Source organism: Eretmochelys imbricata, chromosome 5, assembly GCF_965152235.1.
Source record: "Eretmochelys imbricata isolate rEreImb1 chromosome 5, rEreImb1.hap1, whole genome shotgun sequence".
In the NCBI taxonomy this organism is placed as follows: domain Eukaryota; kingdom Metazoa; phylum Chordata; order Testudines; family Cheloniidae; genus Eretmochelys; species Eretmochelys imbricata.
In genome coordinates this window covers 50925071-50937160 of record NC_135576.1, presented here as the reverse complement: position 1 = coordinate 50937160, position 12090 = coordinate 50925071, and the positions used below count along the sequence as shown (strand labels likewise).

General features: G+C 42.4%; 2 protein-coding genes across 5 annotated transcripts in view; both read right to left on the bottom strand.

Annotated features, from left to right (window-relative positions):
• Window positions 1–2608, bottom strand: part of CCDC125 (coiled-coil domain containing 125) — a 37512-nt gene extending 34904 nt beyond the window's left edge. Inside the window, exon 1 of the mRNA XM_077817112.1 lies at window positions 2562–2608. The gene's annotated coding sequence lies outside the window, so the exon portion shown is untranslated. The remainder of the gene's footprint in view (window positions 1–2561) is intronic.
• Window positions 2609–5845: 3237 nt separating this feature from the next.
• AK6 (adenylate kinase 6) lies at window positions 5846–12080 on the bottom strand. Of its 4 annotated transcripts, none has more exons than XM_077817108.1 (6): window positions 11829–11866; window positions 10821–10913; window positions 9959–10207; window positions 7075–7133; window positions 6286–6431; window positions 5846–6133 (listed from the first exon to the last, which is right to left on the bottom strand). In XM_077817108.1, the coding sequence occupies exons 3-6, from the start codon at window positions 10080–10082 to the stop codon at window positions 5944–5946; spliced, it is 519 nt and encodes a 172-aa protein (XP_077673234.1). In that variant the 5' UTR covers window positions 10083–10207; window positions 10821–10913; window positions 11829–11866; the 3' UTR covers window positions 5846–5943. The 4 variants fall into 4 exon arrangements, with proteins under 4 accessions (XP_077673234.1, XP_077673236.1, XP_077673235.1 ...); XM_077817110.1 differs by lacking the exon at window positions 11829–11866 and adding an exon at window positions 11558–11786 and having other exon boundaries at window positions 9959–10200; XM_077817109.1 differs by lacking the exon at window positions 11829–11866 and adding an exon at window positions 11558–11785.
• Window positions 12081–12090: the final 10 nt, after the last annotated feature.

Sequence of the window (12090 nt, the reverse complement as noted above, 5' to 3'; positions counted from 1 at the left end):
AATGAACTTTGAGAACCACTGCTCTAGAATCAATAATTCAGACGGACAGCCTACTGGATAGTGTGCATATTGGAGAGTGTATGAATATTGACTCGTTAAATGTTTATTCATTAGCAAACCTAATTAAATTTCTATTCACAGTAATTTTTCGACAGACTAATGGATTATTTTTTCAGTAATGTTAGTTGAGTGGCCCACTGAACAAATATGTAAAGTTTAAAATTGCACCACGCTGCTTAGAAACGCATCTATCTGTTGAATAAGAAACTCTCAACATACACCTGGCTGTTTGAAAGAGGGTAATCAGCAAAGTCTGTGTCTAATCAGTTATTTCCTATTAGACTCAAATTTATAAGACTAGAGCAGATATTCAACATAGGGTAAATTCCTACTCTTTACACAAGGACATCTAGAAAGATGAAATGATACTTAGTTATTATGGTGAAGAGCACATTAGAAATACCACAGTGAATAAACTGTTTTGACAGTTTAATGATGAGCTCCAGTACAGCATGTATCACAGAGCTGAAATGCCCAGTAATCACAATTGAATACTTTAGCTCAGAGGTCAGCATCGTTTCAGAAGTGGTGTGCTGAGTCTTCATTTATTCACTCTAATTTAAGGTTTTGCATGCCAGTAATATATTTTAACATTTTTAGAAGGTCTCTTTCTATAAGTCCATAATATATAACTAAACTATTGTTGTATGTAAAGTAAATAAGGGTTTTAAAATGTTTAAGAAGCTTCATTTAAAATTAAATTAAAATGCAGAGGCTTCCGGACTGGTAGCCAGGACCCGGCCAGCGTGACTGCCACTGAAAATCAGCTCACATGCTGCCTTTGGCACACGTGCCATAGGTTGCCTATCCCTGCTTTAGCTGGTTACAAACCATGATTTATACCTATTGTGAAAGAGGCTTACTTAGAATGTAAAAACACAACCTCTGAGATCCATCCTTAGGCAGCCTTCTGTATATAAACAGCTATGTTAGGAACATGATAGCTCATTTTTCTACTATCAGATTGAATAAAAATATTAAAGCTCTCAGGTCACTGTAAGTCTTGTAGTCAGTTACTGTTCAGTTAGTGCTTATGTGCGAAGGAAGTTTCACAAGAGGTTCGCAAACAACTAAAGATTTTTTTAAAACTAGGTTTGTGCACTTTTTTGTACTTTATAATTTATATAGGTCAAAAGGCATTTTTTAAGATTCTTTTTTCCCTGCCTGTTTTTACACTAAAAATTCAAGTCACATCTAGCCTAAAGGACTACATGGCTTTGTTTACATTGGGAATTAAAGGTCTGAAAAATTCTAGCTGCGTAGCTCCATCACCAGTGGAATCGGTGGAGGCTACAGCATAGACAAGGCTCAGGCATTTTTACAGTCAGACCATTTTTAATGTCTGAGCCTATCTAAGTTTTGGCTACACTACTGGTTCCTCTGCTGCACCTGAGGTAAACCACAGGTATAAAAAAAAATCCTGCTAGATACAAAGACAGAGAGTCTTTCAGCCTAAATAGGTTCCGAATGTCTAATTTAAAAATATAGACAACTGTTAACCTTTTCAAGTCTTCTTTATACATCCTAACACCAAAAAAAGCAATGTTTCTCCTTTTGCAGGACACTTTTAAATAGCAGTGAGATAATGAAAGTCAGGGCCAAAAAGGTATTCTGGTCAACATGCAGGAGTGAAAAAAGTATCATAGAATATCAGGGTTGGAAGGGACCTCAGGAGGTCATCTAGTCCAACCCCCTGCTCAAAGCAGGACCAATCCCCAGTTTTTGCCCCAGATCCCTAATGGCCCCCTCAACAATTGAACTCACAACCCGGGGTTTAGCAGGCCAATGCTCAAACCACTGAGCTATCCAGTTTGGCCAATGTACCTGGCAGAGGGGTATTGCTGGCACATATCACATTGGTAGATGTGCAGGTGAACTCTAGTAGGTGGCTCTAGCCATGAAGCACCTAATTCCAGGAAGTGTGTGATGCCATTAACTAACACTCAAGAAATCAAACCCTTTGCGCTTCCCTGTGCACACGTGTGATTTCTCCTAAGGAGCGAGGAAAGAAATCACACCTGTGTACAGAGGAGCGCGGTCCCCCGCACTTAAGCTCTGCAGCATCCCCCTAGGCGACTGACTACTCAGCCCTGACCCCAGAGAGCCTGGCAGCACCTGAACCCTGGGCGCGTACACCCCCAGCACCCACTGCGTATTGCTGCTTCACATTGTGCAAACCCTGCTTTATTACCAAACCCAACCGCCTGCACCCCACCCCCACCAAGGCCTCCTCCTGCCCCCAGGTCCCCAACCTTTCCCCTCAGCCTCCCTGGAGCGCCCAAGCCTGCAGCCCAGCCGCACCCCTCGCAGGCTCCCGGGTGCTGCGTTCCCACCGCAGCCCGGGGGAACTGCCCCAGGCGGCGCCGCTGCTGCCCCTTCTAGCCAGGGCGCGAGGGCCCCTCCGAGCCCGGCGGCGGGAAACCCCGCGGAGCTCCCCCAGCCGTCGGGACAGGCCCGGCGGCAGCCAACGGGAGGCTGTGACCACCCCGCGGCCCACCAACCTGGGTCTCTAAGCTCCGCAGCCACCCGCGCTTCCTCGTTCCCCGCCTGCGAGTACCTGCAGCGCCGCCCGCCCTCGGGGGGGCAGGGCCTCAATCAGGGCCGCCCCCCCGGCAGGCGCTGTGCATGGCAGCGCTACTGGCTTTCCGTGTGGGGCCTCAGCTAGGGTAGGAGTGGGGCAGGGAGGGAGAGAGCAGGTCGTGATGCTCCCCGGCCCCAGAGCCGTGGCCGAGCCCGCAGGCAGAAAGCAGCCAGGAGCCTGTGGCAGTGAGGGCATGAGCAGAGCTCAGCCTGGCGTCCAACTACCCTCTTAGCATTTATCATCTCCTGTGCCGCAGGAGAGAGGATGGGCTTTATACACACAGATGGGGTATATGCAATTGCTGATACTCATAGCCAAAAGGGGGTTAAAAGTTCCCCCTGCAGAGTGGATTCCATAACTGACTCTTGTATAGATGGCTTCTTGTAACTTCTAATGCATCTGGTACTGACCCCTTCCGGAGACTGGATTCCACACTGGATGAGCCATTGGCCTGATGTCCTGTGACAATTCTTATAGGACGGGAGACATTGATGGAGCATCCCACAGAGTTCAAAATATTCAAAGAGCTATTAATGGTTAGTGATGTTGTCATAGAAGATAAAAAGCTAAAATAGATGTAGAGGCATACAAGTTACATGTCATAAGAATGGCCACACTGGGTCAGACCAAAGGTCCATCCAGCCCAGTATCCTGTCTACCAAGAGTGGCCAATGCCAAGTGCCCCAGAGGAAGTGAACCTAACGGGTAACAATCTAGTGATCTCTCTCCTGCCATCCATCTCCACCCTCTGACAAACAGAGGCTAGGGACACTATTCTTTACCCATCCTAGCTAATAGCCATTAATGGACTTAACCTCCATGAATTTTTCCAGTTCTCTTTTAAACCCTGTTATATAGCCCTAGCCTTCACAACCTCCTCAGGCAAGGAGTTCCACAGGTTGACTGTGAGCTGAGTGAAGAACTTCCTTTTATTTGTTTTAAACCTGCTGCCCATTAATTTCATTTGGTGGCCCCTAGTTCTTATATTATGGGAACAAGTAAATAGCTTTTCCTTATTCACTTTCTCCACACCACTCATGATTTTATATACCTCTATCATATCCTCCCTTAGTCTCCTCTTTTCCAAGCTGAAAAGTCCTAGCCTCTTTAATCTCCCCTCATATGGGACCCATTCCAAACCCCTAATCATTGTAGTTGCCCTTTTCTGAACCTTTTCTAATGCCAGTATATCTTTTTTGAGATGAGGGGGCCACATCTGTACACAGTATTCAGGATGTGGGTGTACCATGGATTTATATAAGGGCAATAAGATATTCTCCATCTTATTCTCTATCCCTTTTTTAATGATTCCTAACATCCCATTTGCTTTTTTGACTGCCCCTGCACACTGCGTGGATGTCTTCAGAGAACTATCCACGATGACTCCAAGATCTTTCTCTTGATTAGTTGTAGCTAAATTAGCCCCCATCATATTGTATGTATAGTTGGGGTTATTTTTCCAATGTGCATTACTTTACGTTTATCCACATTAAATTTAATTTGCCATTTTGTTGCCCTTAGTTTTGTGAGATTTTTTGAAGTTCTTCACAGGATGCTTTGGTCTTAACTATCTTGAGCAGTTTAGTATCATCTGCAAACTTTGCCACCTCGCTGTTTACCCCTTTCTCCAGATCATTTATGAATAAGTTGAATAGGATTGGTGCTAGGACTGACCCTTGGGGGTGAGGGTTAACTAGTGGTGTTCATTCTGAAAATTTACCATTTACTCCTACCCTTTGTTCCCTGTCTTTTAATCAGTTCTCAGTCCACTGAAAGGATCTTCCCTCTTATCCCATGACAACTTAATTTACATAAGAGCCTTTGGTGAGGGACCTTGTCAAAGGCTTTCTGGAAATCGAAGCACACTATGTCCCTGGATCCCCCTTGTCCAGAGATTTGTTGACCCCCTCAGAGAACTCCAATAGATTAGTAAGACATTATCTCCCTTTACAGAAACCATGTTGACTTTTGCCTAACAATGTCTCTACCAAGCCACTCTTTTCCTGAGAATATAGTTCTAGATGTTACATTCCACAAATCTGATACAAATAAAATAGACCAATTAACATTTTTTATGTTAATGTACTTTAATTTTCATGTTTGGAAAAATACTTTACCAAAAATACCTAAAAAAAAAAAAAAAAAAAAAAAAGGGCAAAAAAGCCAAAATTGCTTTATGGAAGTACACTCAGAACTTGTTTGCATTATAGTCCTTCAAATCAACCTGAACATTTTTCCTCTTCCAGCAGGTGATAAGTTTAAACAACTCTGGCAATTTCCTATTCTTGTAAGATTTTGTGGTCCTTATTCAAGCAACACTCCCATTGGGTTCAGTGGGTATGTAACTTGCAGGATCTGGCTCAGAAGGCTCACAACCCACCATGAACAAACAAGATAAACCCATCCAAATTAAACACTATCCTTTCACATAGATTCTTGTTAACAGAGTCCAATCAGATCATTTCCATGCACACAGGCCACTCAAACAGTTACAGTGAAACCTATAAATAATGACGAGCAAAGAGCCTGCTATTATTGTAGTTGTAATAACAGCTGGATGCACAATGCAGTACAATTAATAAAGAGGAATTCTTGCAGGGACTGACATTTAACTGGCCATTATGACAGGTGACCACAGGCAGTCAAGCTCAGGTTTCACTGCAGTCACTTACATCTGTTCTCAAACAGTAATTCACACTCCCCTTTCCACAAAATGATATACTGCTGCTTCTTTAAACTTTCCATTCACAAAAACTTTAAAATTCACCCAAAGTGAGTAAAATAATCAACATAAAATGAGCAATGGTTTATATTATGGAGAAATATATGAGGATATGCTCCCCTATGCTATGAAGAAGCTTCTGCTGTTTTAAAATATCTTAGCGTTTGAAAACAGCTCACAAAAGTCATGCATTTCACATATCTGCCATGAACATAAGCCTCCAAATATATACATGCTCCACTGCAGCCTGGAGCTTTCTCTAATGTAAGAATAGCCTGTGCGCTCCTGACTTCCCTCTATAACCATTTGATAATATAGATCCCAGCTCCTCTCGGTACAAAATCCATCTGTCAGTGATTGGCATTATTTTAATTTAACCATGTCAGATTCATCAGTATGATCAATCGTTATTATAATTCCTCAGTTTTTCCTCAGATTAAAAAGTTATCATTGGTCAATTATACTTCAGTGACTAAAAAAGGTTAATTTACCATGCCACAATTACAAATTTCATTTATTGAACAGCCAGAATAACCTGAAAAAAAAAAAAAAAAAGTCCGCGTTCCTTTTTCCTCAGATTTCAGTTGTTGTCTTTCATCCACTGCTCAATCCACTGTATAATCTGATCTAAATTCCGCTCCAGGTCCTCTGGCGTGTTACTAGGCAACTGGTGTACAATTTCTTCCTTATAAGATGACATTGCCTCTTCATAAATAGTCTGAAAAATCTCACATTGAATGTTGTCCTGTAGTTTTTTCCCTTTGTACCCTCTAAACACAAAACCAAAAGAACACTTAGATAAGCAAATATAAAAGAAAGAGGACTTTATATCCTTATCTTATACAAAACCCTGAATTTATACTCTTGAAAGGCTCCTGTGAATCCGCATGACAATTCACCTTCATTTACTCCACTGATTTACCTGCTTTCAAGTCTGTCGTACAGAAATGAGTTTTCAGTGCGAAGTACAAATACTATGTGAAACCAGCGTTCTGGGAAGAAGTCACAGCCATGATAATCAACAATAACTCCACCTTCATTCATTTTGTCTTCTAGTTCATCAATTACCTACAGAAAAGTCAGACAAAGGCTCAAGAAAACTAGATGCAGCTTCTTTGTACAGTAAAAGCTTTGTTATCTGGCAACATTGGGGGAGTGAGGGGTGCCGGTAAGTAAAAAATTCTGGTTAACTAAGAGGGAGGGAGTTTGGGTGGGGGCTCAGGGTTGAGGTGGGGGGGGTTGGGGGGCTTGAGCTCTGGGAGGGAGTTTGGGTGCAGGAGGGGACTCGGGGCAGGGGTGCTGGATCCAGGCCACGCTTACCTTGGGCGGTTCCCCGCAAGCGGCAATGTGTCTCTGCTGCTCCTAGGCGGAGGCGTGACTAGGCAGTTCTGCGTGCTGCCTTCCCCAGCAGGTGCCACCCCTGCAGCTCCCAGAGCCCATGCCCCGTACCCCCTCCCGCACTCCAAACCCTTTGTGGCTTTTCCTCTGCCTAGGAGCAGCAGGGACATGTCGCTGCTTCCAGGGAGCCAAGCAAAGCCAGGTAGGAAGCCTGCCAGCCCCACGCCAACCGGACTATAAACCAGACTTTCAATGAAGATCAGAAAAGCCGGCTTACAGAGCTTTCCGGTTGGTAAAGTACCAGAAACACAGCTTTTACCGTAATTAACCCCACCCCCACTTTCAATATGATAGATTTTGAAGTTGGACTCACTCGGTCTTCATCCAAAATTGGGCATTCATATTCCTCATCAAAGCCTTCATATAATTCCCCTATAGAAAAAAAAAGAGTCCATGTTATTTTGTGAGATAATGGTAGTCATTTGACAACACATTTATGTTAATCTGACACTGACAGTCAATAGAAATTATGTTTATTTTTCAAATTCTTTAAAATCTATTGTATAGATTTGTTTCAATAAAACAAATGCCATGGATAAAAGCATTAGCTTGAACATTAAAGCCGGGTGGATTGATTTAAATCAGCAAACAGGAAAACTGGATTTAAATAACTGATTTTAATCATGTTTTGCGTTTGAACTTTTTAGTTACTTTCCTTGGGAAAAAAATTGATTCTTCTTGGTTGGTACCAATTAACATACTGATTTACAACTAAATATGGCCTTTTCACTAAATTTGTTGCTTCCATTTGCAAACCAGGAGGGCACTACAGCTATATAAATGTATTTAAGCAATCATATAGCTTAATTTACATTTATCCAAATTCTTGATTTTTACAGTTTTTATGATGTTAGAATATGGTTAATGATGCATTTCTTATTTACTAGATGATTAATTTTTTATTTGTGATTTATGTCAGGCTCTCTTTAGATTTTATGCATTTTTAATTGAATATTCAACAGAATTTTTATTTAATAAAGTACCTTAAGATACATAAGAAAAAGGTTTATCAAAACATGTTTTGCACTTAAAACTAATATATTAAACAAAGGAATTACTCTCTGCAGTTAGTGAATCAAACTGATTATTTCTGGACACCGTGTCCTTCAAGATTTTAGAACTAGTAAATATCATCCTATTGCAGCTAGTATTTGATTCATATACTGGAAGAGGAAAACAAGTGCTTCTCCTTTTTCAACTTCCAATTGGTTTCCTAACTTTGAATGAACTAGTTGAATAAACTGAAATGAAGAAAATATTCTCTCTGCACCTCAGAAGAGGCTATAGCTGTCAAAAGCTGGTTTAACACTTCAGAGAATTCTCGTTCTAGGTGCATAGGCATTGACTTCTATCAGTTCAGTAGTCTGGGGTTTCTTTAAAACTTGTCTGCAAATATGTATTGCTTCATATTATTTCTGGTATTTAGTTTAAATGACTAATAGATTATAACAAGTGTAAACCTTTACATAGGTTGTCAATTTCAAATTTAAATAGTTTATTTTATAAAAATCCTGTTTTTAATTTAAATAAAAAATCCAATTCATTTTTAACATATCAATTTTTATCCACACTTTATTAAAACATCTGTCATACCACAAGCATCTTACCACAAGCATCTGAATTATGCCTCTACATGGCAAAGCTACTGAGGGAAATGAAGACATGAGGTGCAATTGTATAAGGGTGGGAGGTATGGTGAGCAGCTGGTCATGCTTAACCTTTAAAAAGGTGCAGTTAACACTTTTCCAAGTGTTTATCTTTCAGTTGTCTCAGGGCTTCATCCTGCAAACCTCACTCCCTTAAGTGAGGTTTCATTGATGCAAATAGTCCCACTGATTACAGAAGCCCGATCTTGCATCCGAATCTATACAAGCAGACCCCCATGGGTGGTGGGTATCATAGGTGAAGGAGGCTGTGCCTCCCCAAACAGCCGGGGTGGCCCTGCCCACGTTCCGCTCCATGCCCTCCCTGCTTCCTTCCCCCTATGCAGTGGCCTCGGCTTGGGCTGGGTCCGTGCCACCTGGTGCTCCTGGGGATGGGGGAGCTAGGCCTGGGTGAAGGCCAGTGGCCGCAGTGTGGAAGCTCTGGGTTCCAGCAGTTGCAGAAGAGGTGAGATCTTGTGTGGAAGGGGCGGGGCGGGGCTCGGCTCGCCTTCTTCAACCAGCGGTTCACATGCCACCCATGCAGACTCCTATGTCTACATGGGTCTACTTGAAGGAGAGGGGCCAGCGGGGCTGTTTGCATGAATGAGGATTGCAAGACAGAGCCCTGAGTTTGTAGAAAACTTTTTTGAGAAATAGTTTATCACATAATTAGACTATAATGTAATGCCTATGCTCAAGGGAGCAGAGTTAAGGTTATGCACGAGACTCTGACCTTAGCATCTCCAGATCTGAGTGCCTTACTGTGCAACCTTAATTTTCTCATAATGTAGTTCTTCAGATGGAACAAGAAAATACAGTACTCAGCACTAAATCATGCTCTTGCTTTTATACTAGTGAGGAAGATAAATAAAAAGGAAGGGGAGGCTGCTGAAAAAGAAGTCACTGGCTAATATCCCTATTATCCTACCCTGGCTTGTCAGCACTAAGGTAGGACTTTGCCCTAAAATGCCATTGTCAAGTTTCCTTCCCCACTCTGAACTCTAGGGTACAGATTTGGGGACCTGCATGAAAGACCCCCTAAGCTTATTCTTACCAGCTTAGGTTAAAACTTCCCCAAGGCACAGATTTCCTTCTTGCCTTGGGAATCAGCTTAAGTTAAAAACCTGGTACGCTGCCACCACCAAGCGATTTAAACAAAGAACAGCGAAAGAGACCACTTGGGGGGATATTTTTAGGAAAGATGTCTCCAAGCCCTACACCCCCTTTCCTGGGGAAGGTTTAATAATAATATCCTCACCAATTGGTACAGATGAACACAGACCCAAACCCTTGGATCTTAACAACAATGAAAAATCAATCAGGTTCTTAAAAGAAGAATTTTATTTAAAGAAAAGGTAAAAGAATCACCTCTATAAAATTAGGATGGTAAATACTTTACAGGGTAATCAGATTCAAAACACAGAGAATCCCTCTAGGCAAAACCTTAAGTTACAAAAAGACACAAACAGGAATACACATTCCCTCCAGCACAGCAAATTTCACATCCAAAAAAACAAAGGAAAATCTAACGCATTTTCTAGCTAGATTACTTACTAACTTTACAGGAGTTGGAAGGCTTGCATCCTTGATCTGTTACCGGCAAAGGTATCACGCAGACTGACAAAACCCTTTGTCCCCCACTCCAGATTTGAAAGTATCTTGTCCCCTCATTGGTCATTTTGGGTCAGGTGCCAGCGAGGTTACCTTAGCTTCTTAACCCTTTACAGGTGAAAGGATTTTTCCTCTGGCCAGGAGGGATTTTATAGCACTGTATACAGAAAGGTGGTTACCCTTCCCTTTATACTTATGACAGCCATCAAGTCACATTTGGAGAGATTGAGGAAAGGAAGAAAACATGGCAAAGTGTAAGAAAAAATGTGTATAATGGACATCAGTCTGAACTGTATTTTGTAAATACACTCAGTGTGATGGACAGATACATGATCAATATGGTGGCATCCTATTAGACTATTAATTTAACAAGGAATACTTATTATTTTAACAGGATTTACATGAACATAAGTCTAGTATTTATCTCAAAATAAATTATTACAAGCTCTCCTAAATGTATCACGCCCATCAACCCACCCAAAAAAATTATAATTTTGATTAAGCAGCAATAATGTACATTTAATATTTACCTATTGTTTGCAAAAAGAAAAAGAGTACTTGTCGCACCTTAGAGACTAACCAATTTATTTGAGCATAAGCTCACTTCATCGGCTGTAGCTCACAAAAGCTTATGCTCAAATCAATTGGTTAGTCTCTAAGGTGCCACAAGTACTCCTTTTCTTTTTGTGAATACAGACTAACACGGCTGCTACTCTGAAACCTATCTATTGTTTGCACGTCTCTCTTATACAAAGCAAATATATTCTAAATACTCCAATGGAGTATACATTGTTATACAACCTACCTTCTTTTGCCAAATCACCCACATTAACATATGTTGCCCCTACTCTTCCTGCAAGCTCTTTGCCCAGTGTAGTCTTCCCTACACCAGGAGTACCTATAAAACAAATTATATAAAGTGATACATTATTTAAATCAATGCCATACATATAAAGTATTTGTATCATACCTAATGTAAGTACTTTAGCAAATAAATACATTATGGTACATCACAACCATAAACTCATTGATAAGCAGAAACACAATTATGTTAAAATGTTTAAAAAATAAAGTTTAGATTTACAGGAACCAACTCAGCTGTGCAGATCTTAAAGGCCACAAATGTCTCTTTAAATAAGTCAACCAGAAAAGTGTACCAAAAAACCCCACAACAAAATAACTACCACTAAACCCCACCCCCACAGAATAACAGAGGAGAAGGGGGAGAAGAAAGTTTGGCAAGAAAATACAGATCTGAATGGCATCAGCAAATAAAAGTGAAATCTGCTCCACACTACGCAATTTAAAACTGACCCCAAACTGACTCTGGTATCATCATATGGTTATGATAAAGTAAAGTCCTAGCAACACTCTGCCAAAACCCTGAATTTGAAAGCCAGTTGTCAGACTACTTGTGCGAATGCATCACTGCCATTCTCAGCAAAGAACTGATGGGAAAAAACTCCTCGATCAGACCGTGACGTATCAAAAGCTGATAACGGATCGAACAAAATTAATGAAACAATCGTTAAGCCACTTAACCCAAAGCAGTTCCCTAGTTTCCGGACCACTCCCAGATCCCCACTGGCAGGGACAAAGGAAACGGACATTTGCAGACTCGGCTGCGGCTTCTCTATGGATCTCGTAGTGGTCGCTCAGGCCAGCAGCGCACCCCTCGTCGCTCAGCGACCACTTGCAGCGTGAGGACGCACAGCTCAGCCAGCCCGGGGCAGGCGGCGGGGCGGCCCCGCGCTGCCCCGGGATCCCATGTCGCTGCTCCGGCGACAGGGGCGCGGCTCTCACGGTTTCTTACCCGTGAGCAGGATGTTGGGCCGCCGCATGTCTGGCGTCTCGCCGGCTGCTAGGACGAAAGCAGCAGACGAGTCACCTAGGAGACACGTGAGCACCTGTCCAGGGCCTTCCCTGGCCTCCTGGCGCGGCGCACCCTGAGGTCGTCAGCAGCTGCGCCGCCGCCGCTTGTTCTGTTTGTTTGGCTCCCTTTGGCGCGGGTGCGGGGCAGGCGCTGTGCGGGCAGCTAAGTGCCGCGGAGCGTGGGAGGTCCCTGCGGCTGTAGA

Coding starts and splice junctions, on each gene's coding strand:
- AK6 (XM_077817108.1), bottom strand. CDS start 10,082: ATGACCAATGAGGGGACAAGATACTTTCAAATCTGGAGTGGGGGACAA. Junction 6,432..7,074: donor CAATTTTGGATGAAGACCGA/GTGAGTCCAACT, acceptor ACTTTTCTGTAG/GTAATTGATGAACTAGAAGA. Junction 6,134..6,285: donor TACGACAGACTTGAAAGCAG/GTAAATCAGTGG, acceptor TTTTGTGTTTAG/AGGGTACAAAGGGAAAAAAC.